At 43.1% G+C, this 20,141-nt stretch overlaps 1 protein-coding gene across 1 annotated transcript in view; it reads right to left on the bottom strand.

Moving 5' to 3' along the window:
* Nucleotides 1–14,467: 14,467 nt before the first annotated feature.
* The window catches only part of NIPAL2 (NIPA like domain containing 2), a 69,548-nt gene continuing 63,874 nt past the window's right edge, over nt 14,468–20,141 (bottom strand). The window contains exons 9-11 of the mRNA XM_006123921.4: nt 18,864–18,927; nt 17,199–17,293; nt 14,468–16,871 (exon numbers count right to left, since the gene is read on the bottom strand). Of these exons, the coding sequence (XP_006123983.1) occupies nt 16,759–16,871; nt 17,199–17,293; nt 18,864–18,927 (272 nt within the window). The 3' untranslated portion in view covers nt 14,468–16,758. The remainder of the gene's footprint in view (nt 16,872–17,198; nt 17,294–18,863; nt 18,928–20,141) is intronic.

The following is a 20,141-nucleotide window of genomic DNA, read 5'->3' as shown; positions in this document are numbered from 1 at the left end:
CACGATCAGATCCAGGTCTCCCAGACGGATGACCATCCGCAGCAGGATCGAGTTGATGGCCCTCACCACCTGCAGAAGGAGACAAACACACCAAACAGCGAATGAGAGAGGAAGTACCTGAGCCCTTAGAAGGTACCCATCTCCCTCCCACCTTGAAACACCCCAGGAGCTACCCCCTATGAGGCCGTCCCCTCCAGCAGCAGGGCTGTGTGAGGGTGGGATGGCACAACCCCCCGGAGATGAGGCTTCCTCCCAACCCCCACTCAACCCGGTATATCCCCAAACCTCCTTTTCCCAGAGTACCTTATCTCCATAAGGAGGGCCCCAACCGTGGATTTCCCACACCAAACTGGTTGCCCACCGACTGATAGCTGTCTGGGGTGGCGAGCTTCAAGAGGGAGATTGCGACCAGCTTCTCCAGAGGGATGACAGGCCTCAGGTGCATGTCGTGTCTCTAGAGAGTGGGAGTGAGACAGGCACACCGCTCCAAAAAGGTGACCTTCCATGTGTGGAAGTTTTGGATCCACTGCTGGTCATCCTTCCGCTCTATGACCAGCTGGTTCGAACTGGTGTCGTGCCTCCAGAAACACCTCTCCACAGTGAGGTGCAGTTGCTAGAGTGTAGATCCCACACCCAGGGAAAGGGTCCCCAGAATTAGGTCGGAGTCGAGCTCGTGCAGGACTAGGAAGGCAGCTGGCACAAAGTGCTGCAAAAACTTCAGCATGGCCATGTGGGCCCATCGCATGCCCAGAGGCAGCGCCGGCTCTATGGCTCAAAGGAAAACACTGTGGCATCCAAAAAACAAACAAACCCCAGGGCAACCACAGGAGGCACAGCGAGAGCTTTGCTGTCCCTGGAGGAGGTAGCAAGCAGGCAGCAGAAGTAAAGAAAGGGCTGTCCAGGGAGGTCCCTTTAAGCACGTGTCTCTGCAAGGCTCTGGTACCAGCACTCGGAAGCAACTGGTGACCTAAAGCCCTGGCTGAAGTGGTTCCGGGTGGCCTTTTATGTGAGAGAGAGCGTCCAATCAGTCTGGACGCTCTCTTTTGAAAAAGTAGATCCCTTTTTCACTGCACTTTTGTGTGGGGACACTCTCTTTCGGAAGATGTTTTTTCAGAAGATCTCTTCTGAAAAAGCTTCTTCTGAAAGAAGCCTGTGGTCTAGACATAGCCTGAGTGTAACCCTTTAGTCACTGAGTGCTGGCCAGCCCTCCTCCTACCCATCACAACTGCACATGAGTATTAGTTGATTTCCAAATGCCCAGACTTCTCTCAACTCCACCCCTTTTTCTCCAGAAGAAGGTGCCACTGTTACTCAGGAAGGGTTATTTCCATGTCAAATGGCAATGGCCAAATCTCTGCTGTTTTTGGCTGACAGGTTGATTGGGGTGTGGGTGGGAGGAATTACAAAGATATTTTTAATATAATGGGGAAAGTATTTTTTTCACTCTCCTCTCACTCAATAATCGCTGAAATTCTGTTGCTCAAACTTTCCGAGAAAACAAAAAAACACACAAGTTCAAGCAGCTTCCAAGCCTGGAAAATCTTAGCTCCAAAGGTGACAGTTTCATAGAGCTATGATGAATGAAAATGAGGTTATAATGGAACCCCCTTTCCAACCTTAACTTCTATGCCCATAATAGCTGTTCATACAAACTATTTCCCAAGTAAGTAATCGTTACAAGGTGAAATTTTTTTAAAATATAGCTGCAGAGAGAAATTGTTGTCTATACCCTAGGAAGAAAAGAGGTATCTTCAGATGAAAGGTGAACAGACAAAGCAGAGCAATACTGAAAGTCCAGTCTAGGTAAAATGTGGCAAAGTCGGTTCCTGCAACATGAATGGAAAGAATACATGGTGGGGCAGTGGCCCATGCTAGATGTGGGATGGGATGGGAGGGGAAGTGGGATGTCTGTGAGACAGACTTGCTGCTAGAAAACACAGGTTGGACCCCATGGGAGGACAGATTTAAGCTCAATACTGAAATCAATAGAGAAGAGAGATTTAGGTGTGGCTGAAAATTTCAACAGAGATTTTCAATGGAGACAGCAGCATACAAAATGTGCGGATTGCTAGATATGGAAAGAGAAGCAATGTTCAGGCCTAAATACCATAGCAAGGGTCAAGCTGTGGCATTAATGGAAGGCCTGAGCAGAAGAGGGAGTGTGAAGTGAATGAGCAGTGTCTGGGGCTGCCTTCCTGAAATTTAGCTGCAGCTGAAAACTCCCTTTTCCCAGGGAAACCAGCAGGGACTGGGAGCCACTCGCTACCTCTGAAAGTCAGATTGTAAATGTTTGAAAGTTATGTAATTCTAGCATGTTGGACAATAAAACCTCAAGAGGGTCCCCTTACAGAATTGCAGGCTTTCCTTAGGCCCCTCTGTTCCGTGTTTAGTCTCCTTGTGCTTCTACTTCTTTGAAGGCCATGGTTACTACTGAAGCTGTCTCTTTGGAAGAGGTGGAGCATAAGGGCATCTAGCAACAGTGTAGGAAGTAAGTTTATGTAATGGTTTGACATTTGTACCATGGAGAGACTCAGTTGTGAGTAATTGTCATGACTAGCCATGTCTGCATGTGCTCACAGCTATAGCAAAATGCACAATACTAAAGCACTTTTTTGTTCTCTGTGGCAAACTATTATACTTAATAGTTTTGTAAGTGCTGGTTTGGGTGGGTGGAGGCATTCTTACAGCTGTAGGGAGGGAGCAGCAGTGCTAACAAAGCAGAGATGGTACTCTTGTCTGTTTTTCAGAATACTTTTGGAGATAAGTCAACTTTGCATGTTATGTACACGGAGAAACAAGGTTGACTCTTTCCTAGATGTATTTTATATCTATTTTACAACTATATATAGAAAGTGATGGGAAGAGCGAGAACACAGCATGATTACTACACCTACTGACTATATTATTGGTTATGCTGTGCTGTCTGCTAACGCATGTGGGTGTTGATAGTTGACTTTGAGAAATTTAATGAAGGTTGCCAATGGAAATTTTGACATTCATGATGATAAATGTGCGGAGCCTTTAAAGGAAGTCAGACAGCTGGACCGATTATAAAAGCAAATCTTTTTTCTGAAAGAAAAGTTTAATCTTTCCCTTTCTTTTTTTCGTTCTTTGTTTTCTTTTCTTATACCTTTGGATAATGCCAGTCATTTCTGGGGGCCAGTAGTTGAATTGCTCTCCTACTGCTGACAAGATAAAAAAGAGTATTGTCATCTTTATAAGCTGAAATGCCTAGAAGGAGCAGTCAGGCAAAGCCTTTGCGAATATTGCAAATGGAATCCTTGACATCTGCACTCTAGTACCATTCACAGTTAAACTGAGAAAAAAGAGGCTGTATATCGATGAATTCTAGTCAGACTCTTGTTTTACAGCTTTTTCTGAGGCACCAAGCACTCTTAGCATCTTAGTTTGCGCAGCTTCTGTGGTCCTCCAAGCTTCTGGAGATGGGGATGAGCTCCCACTTTCAAATGGAAGCTGAAGCTGAAGAACACGTGAGAAAGGTGTAAGGTAGTAGACACATACCTGGGGACTCCCAGAGCTGTGAGCCACTGTTACCCCTCTGCCTCTGCAAAAGTGAGGTCTGCTGGTGATTAGATTGTATCACTAGTGCAAGGATGTGAATACAGAGATGTTTAGGGTCATAGTTAATGTGTAGGGTGTGAATACAGAAGGTGCCTAGCAACCTAGTGAGGGTATGAATAAGGGGAAACCTAGGATCACAGTAGTTCTCCATGCAGCCCCAATGATTTTGGAAACACTGCACTGGGATGTGTGTGGCTGGCTGACAATTTCATTGTGTGGTTGGCTTTTGTGCAAGTGTCCTACAGGAGAAATGCACTCTCATTTTTGTCAGTTGCAGAGGGGAAAATGTACCTCATGAGCGCTTCATAACACTTGTGCAGAGCAGAGCCATGACATAGTTTTCAATAAGGGTTGACCACTGGTAATTAACTTTTGCCTGCTACCAAATATTAATGTTGATTAAAATGGATTAGCTGTGGTAGTGGTACTTATAAAACCACTTGCATCTATCCAATCTCTGCTCCATCACTTGCTGCTGCTAAAATTGTGCCTGAATCTTTATTGCACCCGCAACAGTAGAAGCACACCTCAGGCTGAATTGACTTTTGCCTTGTAAATGCTGCTTGTGGATTGCAGAGGTTGCTATAGCACGCCAGCCCAGAACTGCCTCTCTCCCCGTCTCACAGTCCGGTCACAAAGAGCTGATGTGATTTCTGGTCAGTATGGAGAGGTTTGCTTTACAACTTTGGATGACTGTAAATCAAGACTGTGTGTAACAGAATAAACTGGACTATGGAATCACAATGAGACAGAGGTGGCTTCTCAGTGAAAGAGTCCCAGGAGGGAAATTCCCCTGACATGGGGCTCTGTGCCTCCCCTCCCGTGGACTGTGCATATTGCAGTAATCATGGATAAGGATCCTGTTGTGCTAGGCATTGTACAGACGCCCAGCAAACAGCAATTGAAAACTAAGTCAAGAGACAACAGGTGTGGATAACAGCGTCAAGGGCAACCTTGAGATGCCTGTGTACCTTGGCTGCCACAGCCCCCTGGAGCTCTTGCACTACTGGGGAATACACAGGATATAATCTTGCCTTTTTTGCCTGGCAGCTGCCACAAGAGACAGCGGAAGGCTTTATGGCTGCTGAGCATTCACTTTACATGGGTTTAGTCAGGGTGAAGTGACCACAGAGCAAACGCACATACATTTCCTCCTACAGCACAGGCTATACGTACCTGGCAGGACTGCTGTAGGCGCTGTCTGTTCTCTGTGCTAAGGCACTGAACTGTCTGTTATAACCTAATTGTTCTAAAGGCACATGGCTGAAAGGCTCACAATATTTCAAACAGCTTATACTAGCCATTTGATTGCTACAATGCAGCCAGCAGAAAACATCAGAATCGTGTTCTCTTGTCTGGTGTCTGTATTGCAAACATTACAATTGGTTGAACTATGATTACAGTTTCTAGTGTCTGATGGTCTGAAAATGGAGGTGCTTAAATTCAACTGTTTTGTTAGTTCTTTCTTTAGATCATCTGACCCCATTTTTAAATGGCAGTATGTGCTGTGGTGGGAGTTTCAGACCAGGATTATGGGCTCCACTATATCAGTGTTTCTCTCTACCTTTTTGATACCAGGGCCTGACTTGCTGTCTTACTAAACTGTCAGGGAGATCTCATGGACTGGTGCCAGCCCCGGACTGGTCATTGAGAAACAATGCTCATCTGACACTCCTGCAGTCTGCTTGCATAAATGTATTGGTGTATTTAAAGCCATTAAGTAGAATATCAAATGCTAATTAACAAGATTTGGAGGTTGGCCAATGATTTGTATTGACAAATTTTTAAGCTATGATTTCTTTTATGTTGGACGTATTATTCCTGCGTGCTGAATAAATATTATCTTCCCTATTAAGAGTATTGGTGTACGTTGCACAGCTGTCTGTCTACCAAAAAGGGAAAAAATGGTTATTCCAGCAATTAGTGGTGTGACATGTTATACACTAATGATTATGGCAAAAAAGGCATTTGCCGGATGCTAATATTGAAGTCAAATACCACCCAGTATCCAGTTAATCAGAGACAAAACTGCTACCAGATTTTACTGCTTCTCTTTTCTCTTTCCATACAATATGTAGTACAGCTGGTCCTGGAGCCACATGTTTGGGTAGCCCTGGGGTCAGTTGCACTGGCAGCCACAGAATCCACTTCTGCCACCTCCATAACAAATCTACTGATGAGATCTCAAGCCCCTCCCGAACCGGACATTGGCTGCACCATTCCTGAGTCTCAGTGTAACAGACAGACAGACAGACAGACTCTGGCTGCCCATATTCCCATCAGCAGCGCTCTGCTATCAGCAAATAGCTGTGAAACACAGTCATCTACCATGTCATGTTCCACTCAAGTGGGCTGATCCACATAGAAGACAACCTACCTACCAGATCTGTGGTGTGAATACAAAGGTTACAACCCTGCTGCTGATCCATGAATGAGTCCACATGTTGGAATATATTTTTTCAAAGTTGCTTTTTAAGAAGCCTATATATTTATATACAAAACTACTACAATAGAGGACTGTTAGGGTTGCAAAGTTAACCATTCAGCTTCTAGGAAATGTCAGAGAATCATAGAATAGTGGAACTGGAAGGGACCTCAAGAGGTCATCGAGTCCAGTCCCCTGCCCTCATGGCAGGACCCAGTGCCATCTAGACCAGCGGTTCTCAAACTTTTTGGGCTCCGGAGCCCTTTACATGTGTAAAAATTTATGCGGCGCCCCAGTGGTCCACTGATTGTATGTGTTGTGCTTATGTGGAGCCCCAGCGGTCCACTGATTGTATGTGTTGTACCTATTGATGTTTCCAGTTTTTCAATCTCATGGAGCCCCTGGAGATGTCTTGTGGAGCCCTGGGGCTCCGCAGAGCGCAGTTTGAAAAACACTGGTCTAGACCATCCCTGATAGATGTCAGCAGTAGTGTGGGCTATTCAGCCTTAGTTTTGGCACTTCCTAACTTTTGAGTGCTGGATGGTTTGCAGCCTGACTTATTTGTATGCATTTTATTGTTAATGTGATCACCTGGGCTTGTGAAAAACCAAGAAGGAACAAAGTCTTTGGCTGGCCTAACTTACAGCTTAGAGGTCTGCTTTAGCTGCCCCTTACTCATGTAGGAAGTTCCTACTCGCTTGAAGCACAGTGAGACTACCAGGCTCGGCATTATCTCTGAACACATGCCACTCCCAGCCTACGTCTAGACTGCAAGCTTCTTTTGGAAGAATCTTTTTTCAGAAGAGATCTTCTGAAAAAACTTTTTCTGAGAGCGTCCGCACACAAAAGCACATCAAAAAAGTGATGCACTTTTTCAAAAGAGAGCGTCCAGATTGATTGGACGCTCTCTCTCATAAAAGGCCACCTGGAACCACTTCAGGCAGGGCTTTAGGTAACCAGTTGCTTCTGAGTGCTGGTGCTGGAGCCTTGCAGAGAGGCGCTTAAAGGGACCCCCCTGGACAGCCTTTTCTCTGCTTCTGCTCAGTGCTTGCTACCTCTTTGAGGGACAGCAAAGTTCTCACAGTACCTGCTGTGGTTGCCCTGCTTTTGTAGATGCCACAGCTTTTTCCTTTGTGCAGTTTTTGCAGCACTTTGTGCCAGCTGCCTTTCTGGTCCTGAACGAGCTCATTCTGGGGAGCCTCTCTCTGGGTGCCGGAGCTACACTCTGGCAACCGCAACCCACTGTGAAGAGGGGTTTCTGGAGGCTTGACACCAATTCAGACCGGTGGGACCGGCTGGTCATGGAGCGGTGGGACAACCAGTAGTGGCTCCAAAACTTCCACATGCAGATGGCCACCTTTTTAGAGCTGTGTGCCTGGCTCACCCCCACCCTCTGGCGATGTGACACCCACCTGCGGCCTGCAACCCCCCTGGAGAAGCGGGTCAAAATCACCCTCTGGAAGTTCACCACCCCCAACAGCTACCAGTCAGTGGGCAACCAGTTTGGTGTGGAAAAGTCCATTGTTGGGGCCCTTCTCATGAAAGTAAGGCACTCCTGGGCTGCAGTTCCTGCACAGGGTGGGGGAGTCCTGGAAAAGGGGGATCCTCAGGAAAAGGGGTTTGGGGGTTGTGGGGGTGGAATGGGGATGGGGGGAAGCTCCATCCTCAGGCTGTTGTGCCGTCCCACCCTCACACATCCCTGCTACTGGGGGGGAAGCCTCATGGGGGGTGGCTTCTGGGGTGTTTGAAGGGGGGGGCTGGGTGTGGGAGGGGGATGGGCACCTTCTAAGGGCTCAAGCACTCCCTCTCTCATTCTGTTTTGTGTGTGTGTTTTTGTCGCCTTCTGCAGGTTTTGAGGGCCATAAACTCCATGCTGCTGCAGAGGGTCATCCATCTGGGAGACCTGGACATGACCATGGCTGGATTTACTGCCCTGGGGTTCCTAAATTGTGGTGGAGCAATTGATGGGACCCACATCCTCATCTGCACATTTTTGTCGGGTGGTCGGGCAGGGCACACGATGCCCATGTCTTCAGGAACTCTAGCCTGTGTGGGAAGCTGGAGGTGGGCACATTCTTCCCCCGCTGTGAATTTGCTGTTGGGGACGTGCAGATGCCACTGTGCATCGTCGGGGGACGTGGCTTACCCCTTGATGCCATGGCTAATGTAGCCATACATAGACCACCTGGACACCAGCAGGGACCAATTTAATGACCACCTCAGCCAGGCCCAAATCCAAGTTGTGTGCGCCTTTGGGTGAGCACACTCACAGTGTGCTGCCTGCTGACCTGTCTCGACATGGGGGAGTACAACATCCCTGAGATGGTTGCGGCACGTTGTGTCCTCCACAACATTGTGGAGAGGAAGGGGTTAGGGTATAGCATGTGAGAAATGCCATAGCAAGCTCATGAGGATGGCCAGGTTTTCTCTTCCTGCCTTCATCTAGATTGGTATGATTTTCCGGAAATGCTTTTAACAGAAAAGTTTTCTGTTAAAAGCATTTTCAGAACAGAGCGTCTAGGTTGGCACGGACGCTTTTCCGCAAAAGCACTTTTTGTGGAAAAGCGTCTGTGCCAATCTAGATGCGCTTTTCAGCAAAAAAGCCCCAATCGCCATTTTCGCGATCAGGGTTTTTTGCAGACAACAAATCTGAGCTGTCTACACTGGCCCTTTTGCACAAAAGTTTTGCGCAAAAGGGACTTTTGCCTGAAGGGGAGCAGAATAGTATTTCCGCAAGCAGCACTGATTTCTTACAATGCTTTTGCAGAAATTCAAGCAGCCAGTGTAAACAGCTGGCAAGTTTTTCCGGAAAAGCGGCTGATTTTCCGGAAAAACTAGCCAGTCTAGACACAGCCCCTGTGTCCTTCATCTTTGTACCTGTTCCTCTGCTTTTTCAAAGGTGTTCACTTTGGCTACATAGTGGTGACTTCGTAAATCACACTCAAAGAAAGCAGGAAACCAGGAATGTCTTTAATTTTGGTACAGCCTGCCCTTTTCTGGTTTCAGTGGAAAACTAAACTAAAGCCCACAGAGCTCTTTAGTGAGCAACAAATGGCACAACAACAAATGGAACTGAAAAAATGACAAGGTTGTCATTCCCCATCAGTGGTTTGGATGGAGTTCCTCCTCGGAGAAACGTTTAAAACGCTAGGGGGCTGAAGCCTAGCCAGGAAACAGGTGGTTTGCTTTACTAAGTGGCATGCGGAATGGTAAGTGAACTAGCACTGTGCCTGAGTCCAAACTGCAACAGATGTACTGCCACACACTCTGTGCTGCAGGAGGATATTTTTCATGTGATGCATGGAAAAGAGCAGTAACCCTTGTTTGTTATATAAGGTCTTGCAGGACTTCATTGGAAAACAGCCATTTTAACACACACACACAAAAAAGACATTCAAAATGAGTCACCATAGCCACAGTCAGAGTGCTGTAGCGTGGGCTTTCAGTTGCAAATACTCAGCTACACAGAAGAGACAAGAATTCGCTATTAAAATGCTAGTTTCTACCACTAAATCCTTGAACTGATGCTAATATTCAATAGTTAAAAATATTAATTTAGTCTTAGTACAGTGACAACACTAAAATAATCATGCCTGCTGTCGTGTATAACATTTCACAGTGTTTTCCAAAACCACCAAGATACTTTATTCAATGTGAGATGTTTTTAATCTCCTAGCGCAAGGTCCTTCACATAGACCTTAACGAGACAGCATAATTTAAGAAGCTAATTTTTTACTGCCACCTGATTAGGTAGTTTGCTATTATTTAGCTCTTTGTCTGTATTGAACATTTGTGTGTGCCTAAGGTCAAGTTCAGGTGTAGCTATTTCAAGTCATTTGAAGGAGGCTGATGGCGACTTCTTTCATCTCCACCCCCTAGAATCATAGAACTGGAAGAGACCTCAGAAGGTCATCAAGTCCAGCCCCCTGCTCTAGGCAGGACCAATTCCAACTAAATCAACCCGGCCAGGGCTTTGTCAAGCCGAGACTTAAACACCTCTAGGGATGGAGACTCCACTACTTCCCTAGGTAACCCATTCCAGTGCTTCACCACCAAATAGTTTTTCCTAATATCCAATGTGGACCTCTCCCACCACAACTTGAGACCATTGCTCCTTGTTCTGCCATCTGTCACTACTGAGAACAGCCTCTCTCCATCCTCTTTGGAACCTCCCTTCAGGAAGTTGAAGGCTGCTATCAAATCCCCCCTCACTCTTCGCTTCTGCAGACTAAACAGACCCAAGTCCCTCAGCCTCTCCTCATAAGTCATATGCTCCAGCCCCCTAATCATTTTGGTTGCCCTCCGCTGGACCCTCTCCAATGCATCCACATCCTTTTTGTAGTGGGGGGCCCAGAACTGGACACAATACTCCAGATGTGGCCTCACCAAAGCTTTGTGTAAGCTTCCTTTTTGTGCTTAAGTTCACCAAGGATTTCCCCTGTAAGCCAATCCGGTCTCCTACCATGTTTGCCTCTCTTGCTACGCATCGGGATGGTTTCTTTCTGTGCCTTCAATAAGGCTTCTTTAAAATACTGCCAGCTGTCCTGGACTACTTTCCTCTTCATGTTAGCATCCCAGGGGATTCTGCCCATCAGATCTCTGAGGGAGTCAAAATCTGCTTTTTTGAAGTCCAAGGTGTGTATTTTACTACTCTCTTTTCTTCCTTTGGTCAGGATCCTGAAATCTACCATCTCATGATTACTGCTTCCCAGGTTGTCACCCACCTCCACTTCCCCTATTAGTTCCTCCCTGTTTGTGAGCAGAAGGTCAAGCTGCGCACAGCCCGTAGTCGGATCCTTCAGCACTTGTGTCAAGAAGTTATCCTCAACATTCTCCAAAAACTTTCTGGATTGCCTGTGTACTGCCGTATTGGTTTCCCAACAGATGTCAGGGTGATTAAAGTCCCCCACAAGAACCAGGGCCTGCGATCTGGAAGCTTCGCTCAGTTGTCCAAAGAAAGCCTCGTCTACCTCATCCAACTGATTCGGTGGCCTGTAGCAGACACCAACCACAACATCACTGCTGTTGTTTGCTCCTTTAAACCTAACCCATAGACTTTCAACAGGTTTTTCTCCCTCTTTATACTGGAGTTCAGAGAAATCACAGTGCTCTCTTACATATAGTGCAACTCCTCCTCCTTTTCTCCCCTGCCTGTTCTTCCTGAACAGTCTATACCCGTCCATGACAGCGCTCCAGTCATGCGAGTCATCCCACCAAGTCTCTGTTATCCCAATTAAATCATATTTCTTGGTCTGGGCCAGGTCCTCCAGTTCTTCCTGTTTGTTGCCCAGGCTTCTCGCATTAGTGTACAAACACTTCAGGTAACCAGTTGATTGCTCTATTTTCTCCATTCGAAACAGGGGTCCTCCTTTCTTGCTCATTCCTCTCTGCATTTCTTCCCAGTATCCGACTTTCCCACTCCCCTCAGGGTTTTGGTCACCGTCCCCCGACAAACCTAGCTTAAAGCCCTCCTCACTAGGTTTGCAAGCCTGCCTGCAAAGATGCTCCTTCCTCTCTTTTTTAGGTGGATCCCATCTCTGAACTAAAGCTTTTTAGATTAGGATTTGGATGGTGCTAATGAACGTGTGTAAACAGTCTAGTGTGGACATGCATGTGTGATTTTTAACCTGTGCTAAACAGGTTCCAGTTGAATGGATATTTAAGTCACATTCCTTGTCTACACTAGGCTTCCAAATCCTAGCCTGTACAAAACCGTAAATACCTGGTGAGTTTAGAACTCATAGGGCACGTCTACAATACGTGGAAGATTGACAGTCCAGTTGTCAATCTTCTGGCATTTGATTTAGTGGATCAAATATAGAGCCACACATGAAATGCCGAGGGGAGCTCCAGTCAGCGACCAGTACCCCTCCTCTTGTGAAGAGTAAGGGATGCTGAGGGGAGTATTTATTTCTGTTGTCCTCCCGCTATGTGGATGGTGCAGAAATGTGAGCTAAGATATGTTGACTCCAGCTACATAATTAACATAGCAGGAATTGCAGATCTTATTTCGACCTTCAGCTGTAGTGTATACCAGGCCATAGAAGTTAACAGCTAGCATATCATGGCTGAATTTAACATGGATTCAAACCAGTTCAATCTATCTGGTAGAGGTGGGTAAATACATTTAAAAAAAATCCCACCCAAATCAACACGGCTTTCGGTCTGATCACATTTGGACCTGTTCTTCAAGCCGTCATGTGACCTTTGGCTTTCCACGAATGGTTGCAGAATAACTTTCTCTTCCTGCAGAAGCAGGAGCCAAGCATGTTCATGCTCTAACCAGCCATCTGCTATCAGGGCTGATGTCATGTCTCCTAGCCAAACAGGAAGTAGAAATCATACCATGTGACCAATTATACAGAATGCTTCATTGCAAATACTGAAATGCTTGCTATAATCAGTTAAGTGACCTCCTATGTCCATGAAACATACAGGCAGAGTAGCTTTGCATAGTGAACAAATATGGGAGAGTGATACTCTATTTGCAAAAACAAAATCCAATGCATAGGTAATTTGCAAACAACAGACCTGCTCTCCTCCAAGCCTTGAAAGTAGGAAGAGCACTAGACATCCTGGCATCTGAATGAAAAGTTCAACTGCTGATTAACTAGGATGAACCTTAGGCTTCCTTTATTACTATTACTTTGGGGCTGTAATTCTACAGGAGAGTCAGATGTAAGATTCAGGTAGCATGCTCATGGACAGCATCCTTGTCTGGCTTATAGGCCCAGAGAGTTGAGTTGCAGAGTCCCTATTTAGAAGATGCTTTGGACATAGTCAAAGAAAATGGTCAACCATTTTCAAATGGGAACTACTAAGAAAGTGATCAAACCTGTCCCTTAACACTGTTTTACATTAAATTACTGTATTATTGCAGGACATTGTGTTAATGCCTTAAACACGCATAGCTGCCCAGGGCCATGAATGATGAAACCAATTGTTATATGTTGCTAGGTCCCATTAGGGAAAATAGAATGGATTGATTTAAGCCTCCAGCACATGAACACACTGCCAACTCTCAGCTGGAGATTTCCAAGCCTGGAATAGGCATTGCCTCCCCTAGTTGCAATTTGCTGGAGACGGCCACCACTATGCTTGCCAGAATTGTTAAGCTTGTCAGAGGAACAGCACTGGCATTTATCCTTTGAGCGCTTGTTGATGTCTATAAATCCAAACCAGTGTTAACACAGGAACAGAACTTGTCTTTCCCCCACCTTCTTTTAATTTCCTTGAGGTTTAATAGTGTGTTTAACAGACTCAGTAGTATCCCTCATCCTCATTAACATAGCAAGCCAAGAATAAGACAAACACACCGAGGCAGTAAGCAGGCAATTCTACCTGCACGTCGAGGTTACTGTTATTGGTAATGTGTCACAAGGCAATAAAATACTTCAACCATTACAATACTTCAACTTCCGATGTTCCAAAATAGATGCTCTATAACTGTACAAGGGAACTGTAGTGAGGTATATAAAGAGAATTAATTTAATGGAAATACTGTCTAATTTCCCCATTTAATCTTGTTTTCTTTGGACAATGTGTAATTGTTATAATCAGCAGAAAAATCCTGACAAGCTACCGACTAATGACTATACACATGAACATACTTTAACAGTAATTTAGTAATATGAGTAATTGATGCATAGTTTTAAGGCCAGAAGAGACCAACAGATTATCCTGTTTGACCTTCTGATTAACATAAACCCTAGAATTTCAACCAGTTCTTCCTGGTGTGATTGCGCATGTCCATTCCACTTAAGGCATGTGCACATGCAGCCCACTGAAGATGTTTGCTCCTTAGTAGCAGCTGTTGTGGCACATTTTCCAGATCTGGAATCATTTATGGTTCCTTTCTGCACCCTGGATGGCTCCTTTGGTTTGCATCCTTTTAAAAATGAGGACACAGGTACAGTATGCAGAATCCCAGACTCAGTCTCAGCATGCCTTTTACATGTCTATTGATGCTACAGATGGATGATGCACTGTAATTTTGGAGTAAAATTATAAACAAACTTAGGTGGTTGAGCTTTACAATTGCATTCATGTGACTGCCCACCAATGTGTCCCTTGCATTTCTGAGAGACAGAAAGGCTAAGTAAATGCTCAAGTCCCATGCAGAACCAGTGGCAGAGCCATGATGATAATTCAGAAGAGCTTGTTTCCAGTCCCATAATCAAGATAAAAGTCTGGCTTTTATTCCAGTATTTATTAGCAGTGTAACAAGTGTTGAATCAATCCTGCTGGTTCTGGCTTGACAGACTTACTAGATAGACACTGCAGAAGTTATTCAGAGGGGCTGGTTTTGGGTCACTCTTCTATTTATTTCTTCAGATTTTATGACACACCTCTTCAGGCTCTACACAGATTCAACTTGCAGGACTGGTTTCAAATATCACATTTGGCTCAAAATGTTGATCTTGGGCGGTGGGGGAAAAGAAAGGCTCTTACAAAATTGAATATAATAATTTCTATGCTTTTAATTTGGGTCTAATGAAAAGGTTTATGTTTTAACAAACACTCCTCTCAAATGTTTGCAACCTGAACTTCACAAATGCAATCTGAAATTGACTAGAAGTTGATTCTAAACAAAGTGAAATTGACAAACTTATTTTTTTCAGGCATGAATGCCTATTACTATCTATTACTACAGTGTAATATGAACTTACATAGAATTGAAGTTTACCTAAATCTCTATATCAGGTCTGATGGTCATTGTTAATTGTGTAATTACACATCAAGTGTCTTCTATAACTTTTAATCAATGTATCAATTTCTATTACATTTACTTTTACACCAAAAGTTACCCTTCCCCAGCTACAGAACATGATTTTATTTTTATTCAACTGTTAGAAGGAGGTGAAGTGTCACACAGAACAACAGTACTTTTAAAATAAATAACAGATTGACCCAGAAATTTTCCATTCAATTCCCTACTGCCACTAGAAAATCTTGGGAGAATTTCTTCCTTCACCCCTCCCAAACTATGGAAACAGATTTTAGAAAAGCATCTGCTGCCAACACTTAAGAAAATATTTCTAGTAAATAATAGCAATGAAAGTTACAGATATCCTATTACCATCTTCAGTATACACATTTTCACTTGACAAATTAAAAGGGTGTTCAAAGTTGAGCAACAAAGGAAAGAAAAATTCAGTGAGTGCCCTTTTGACTCTTTAGGTATTTTTTTTCATCTGCATTTTCCCCATAGATAGATCAGCAATGGAAAATCTAGCCTTTTCTGATTTTGCTGGAGGACTCACTGGGCATCTGAGAGAGAAATATGGTAGGCTTCCTTGAGCCTTAACAAAAAGGAGGCTTGGTGGCATTGAATTCATGGACTCTGTCCCAATTTGAAAAGGCTTAGATAACAAAAAAAATCCCTTGAATCTTGGATGTAGGCAGATTAATGTATAGCAAAATGTACCATTTTCCAGGTACTTTCAACATGTCTAATAAACTAATCACAATGTTAAACTACTGACATCACTTTGACTGGGTCTCTTCTAAAACAGCATGTTTAAAAGGAGGCATTTCAGTAGATCCCATTAAAGCTAGCTGCGTATGACATGTACCCATTACTGAACTCATTTATAAAAGAGCAAAAGTATTTGCTGTCCCAAGTTCAAATAGCAACACTGAACATGTATAAAGTGCTTCTCTTTCCCTCCCAAAGCACTCAACTCACCCTCACAACACACCTGTGAGGTAGATCAGTTTTATCAAACAGAAGCAGAAACCTAGGCTGTGTAGCATCCTATGGCCATAAGTAACTTTCTCCTGTGAGTCAGCAGATGAAGTAGGATTACAGCTTTCTGAGAACCCCAAACTCATTCTGCACAACCTGGGCTGATGCCATTGCTGTCTATAGCTTAATTCAGGGAAGTCTCTTTATGAAGGAAATTAAAAAATAATTTTAGCTCAGTGGCTTACCTTTTGGGAAGCTGCCCTTACAGTCTTCTCCCCATACAGCATTTTCATTGACTTCTTGGACTGGGCCCCATATATTGAACTCCCTTTTTCTCCAGCTGAGCTTATTCAAAGTACAACAGCAGAGGAATTGTTTGCACCCTCTTCAAAATCCCCACCAAAACCTTGTATTTTCTAATGAAGGCTGGAGGCAAGGCTCAGGACAGACTGTACTGAGAATAGCTGCTTGCTATTCCAGTCTAGTAGGACAGAGACAAGCTCCCCTACTAGAGATCTCCTTTGGAGGAATTTATAATGCCAAGCCTTTTACCATATCTTATCATCCATATTTATGTACTGGAACAAATCCCACTCACTATACTCACATGCATATATCCATTTGAAGGTAATGGGACTAGCTGTATGAATAAGGCAAGCAGGATTTCTCCCAACAGATGCTTACATAAAAACACACTGTATTTTGATGACTGATTTTTAAAGGTATTAAGTACTTATAATGCAGACAGAGTGCTTTGAAAAATCCCTTTGTGTAACCAGTTGGATCTTTAGGTATCTAAAAACCTATACAAATGTGGCCCCAAATCACCAGTAAGAGGTATTTTACCAGGAAAATGTCTGGACCTATTAATGGATACTATCTTTTCTTCAAGTTTAATAGGCCTCCCCATTAATCGTAATACATTTCTAATAGTCAGGGGATAATCTAGGCTATTTAAATAACACTAACAGTTTTCAACATAAAATAAAACGACACACGCACTATATACATGCAATCAACATGGGTGCTGAATATGACGTCAATGAATAGGGAACTCTTCTTTTTAACTGGAATTTAAGCTGGTCTGAGCACTTGTCCAGTTACCTTCATCATGCAAAGTGCCATAGGATAATAAGCTGTTTGAATCCGGCTGTATGTTGCCAATCATTTTTTCCCCTGTGAGAACAGGAAAAAACAAACAAAAACAATGAAAAAATATCACAATCCTGCCATTCCATTATTTTTCTGTTAAAAGGATCCTCAGCCCATGTGTGTTTTGTTTTTCCTTTGCTACATTGTAGCAATAGTTCAGAAATAATTTACTGAATTTTTAAAGAAGAAATTGGAATAGCAATGAAGGGAAAAGTAAATTAATTAAATATGTTTGGAGGACATTTCTGTTTCAATTTTCTTCATTCATTCCCCATTCCATTACCAGATACTTTTAGACTTATAAACATAGATGGCAAATATTTGACAAAGAATTTCCAAAACCATGCTTACCAGGAATGTGTCCACAGTCAATATAAGGAACATGTAAAAGTTCCTCTTTTTGATTCTGTGTGATTATGAACACGCCAAGGAATGAAAGAAGACACCTACAAAGGCATTGTGAAAATAAGATTAGAAGCAGGTCATTGCATTTAAGTGTGGGTCTTGTCCTGGGTTTCCAGATTACTCTCAATAGTTTTCACATCCAAGCTGCCCAGTTTACAAGTAAAGAGAATTATTTGTTTCATGACTGGCAGTCCAGAAAACTCACCTGGTGATTAGAGGGCATTTATAAACAGCAAAGAAAAATTGCAGCTGACCCATCTCAGCCAACTAGGGCTCACATGGCTAAGTTTGCAGGGTTATTTTGTTGCTGCATAAGACGACTAAATTATACTCTCAGCAAACCCTTGGCTGTTCATGGACTCCTGTGGGTTTTCAAAGGCTGCTTGCCTTATCTCACGCATGTAGCCTCCCTGGAACTACTTATGTGAGAAAGGTGAGCTGATCCCCCAATCTGAGCTCCAACGAAAACACATCTGCATTGCTGAGCAATTGTTTGCAGAGTACCTAGACTAACATGCACAGTTAAACTAATTCTCAGTTAACTTGAGTTACAATCCAACCAAAAAAAATCTAGTTGAGACAGATCCTTTGTTTCACTCATATGACTTTTGTGTCTTAGATCCAGGCTTCTGGCCAGCAGTGATTTTCTATTGCTTGGTAAGTGTCTTCTGCCCATCCAAGGCTGTATACAACATCAATACTTCTTGCCTGCCAAGTGTGTGCATTTAATTTGCTTATTTTAATTTTCTATCACTTTCACTACAAACACTGCCTGTCACACAAGCCATTTATTAGTCTATGAGTTGGCTCAGTACTAGCTGCAGTGAGAGTGGTCACACACAACGGTCAGTTGGCTTTGTTTGACTACATGTGGACCATGCCTCTGATTAAGAATTTTGTGAACTCTTTTTCCACTTGTGCATTAAGTATCCCATTCCCATCAACCATGATCTCTCACCTATCACCTGAACCTTTAGTGTACTGGCAATTTCTGAGGGAGGTGGGGCTACTTCTCTCTCACTTGGCCGCATGCCAGGTAGACTGCCCTCCAAGCATTTACTGCTACCAGTTACTTAGCATGTAGCCCTATAATTATCAACAAGCATATTGTCCCTTCTTGTTGAAAAGTAACAAGAGAGAGGCAGGCTTTTACTAAAGTGAGCCTTCATTATAATTATTTATACGATTCCTCCATGGCTGTTAGCAGCAGAGAACAGCAGGACATGCAGGTAGAAAATAACATGGAGGGACTTTTCTAGCATTAATCAATACATACGCCATAATGTGATCTTTGATGGAAAAACAGCCAATGATTTGTCTCATTTACAAAGAGAACATGTGATATTAACTTTTCATTCCATTGGGGGGAGATAGGGACTCACAAATGGCTAACATTAATATTTTACAGGTTTGGATTCAAAGACAAGCTCTTACAACAAAACACAAATATTAGCCTTCACTATGGTTTTATTTTTTTAATCCTTCTGTAACAGCTGCTTCCTAACACATAGCAATGGTCTAGGCTTCTTCTTCAGGAGAAAAGGAAAACTTGTTTGCAAAGGTAACTGATGTTTTGATACTTTGTTATGGATTTTCAGTAGATAAACTTACCCGAATAGAAACATGAATACACTCAGGAAAGCTGCGCCTTGGAATTCCTGATAAAATATGATCCCTAGAATGTGACAGAAACAAGAACTGCAGATCTTAAGCAAATTCTAAGTGACGTGAATGACCGATAACAGGGTCAGAAGTTATGTTATGATGAAGTGGAGAAAAATCCCAAAGGTATCAGTACAAATTTTGGGTGGGTTCATATTATATGTCCACATTATATATCTATGCCTTTTAAAAAGCATAGTAATTGCATATAACCTAACAAGATCTCATTGTGCCAAGGAGTTCGTCACAACATTTAATTAACAAATTTTTTAAATGAACGTCATCAACATGGAATAGTGGCTGAAGCATGAAGAGGTATATGAATGTTTAGCATAGGTGGCGCATAAATACCTTGCAACACCAGCTACAAAAGTGATATGTGAATGCCTGTTCTCACTTTCAGGTGACTTTGTAAATAAGCATTTGAGCAAACTTGTTTGTCTGAGTGACTGGCTGAACAAGCTATTGGACTAAGTGGACTCGTAGGCTCTAAAGTTGTATATTGCTTTATTTTACAGTCATGGAAACAAAAAAAAATTCTACACTTTCAGGTTGCACTTTCATGAGAGAGAGATCACACTTCAGTACTTGTATGAGGTGAATTAAGAAAATAATGTTTCCTATCTTTTTTACCGTGTGAATATTTGTAATAAAATAATAATATAAAGTGAGCACCATACACTTTATATTTTGTGTTGTAATGGAAATCAATATATTTGAAAATGTAGAAAAACATACAAAATATTTATAATACATTTAAACTATCATTCTATTATTGTTTTACAGTGTGATTAAAATGCAGATTAATCGTGATTAAATTTTAATTGAGCTAATTTGTTTTCAGTTAATCACTTGAGTTAACTGCCATTAATTGGTATCCCTAAAAAAAGAAAAAGCCTGTGGCAGGGAGTCTTAGAGTCCAGGTTAACAGATTTGGGCTTGTGTTATGGGGCTTAAAATAGCAGTAAAGACATTTCTGATCATTTCAAAGCTTAGATTGCAGCTTGAGCCTGATTGTCTACACCAGTGGTTTTCAAACTATTTTTCTCACAACCCAGTAGAAGAAAATTGTTGATACCCATGACTCAACATAATTATATCTTTTGACCTAGAGTGTGGGGTCTGGGGTGGGGCCAGGAATGAGAGGTTTGGGGTACAGAAGGGGACTCGGACTGGGACAGGGGATTGGGGCAGGCTTACCTCTAGTGACTCACAGTCAGCAAAGCA

This window comes from Pelodiscus sinensis, chromosome 2, assembly GCF_049634645.1.
Source record: "Pelodiscus sinensis isolate JC-2024 chromosome 2, ASM4963464v1, whole genome shotgun sequence".
Taxonomy (NCBI): Eukaryota; Metazoa; Chordata; order Testudines; family Trionychidae; genus Pelodiscus; species Pelodiscus sinensis.
Note: the sequence above shows the minus strand (reverse complement) of the source record. Positions and strands in the feature narration are given on the sequence as shown.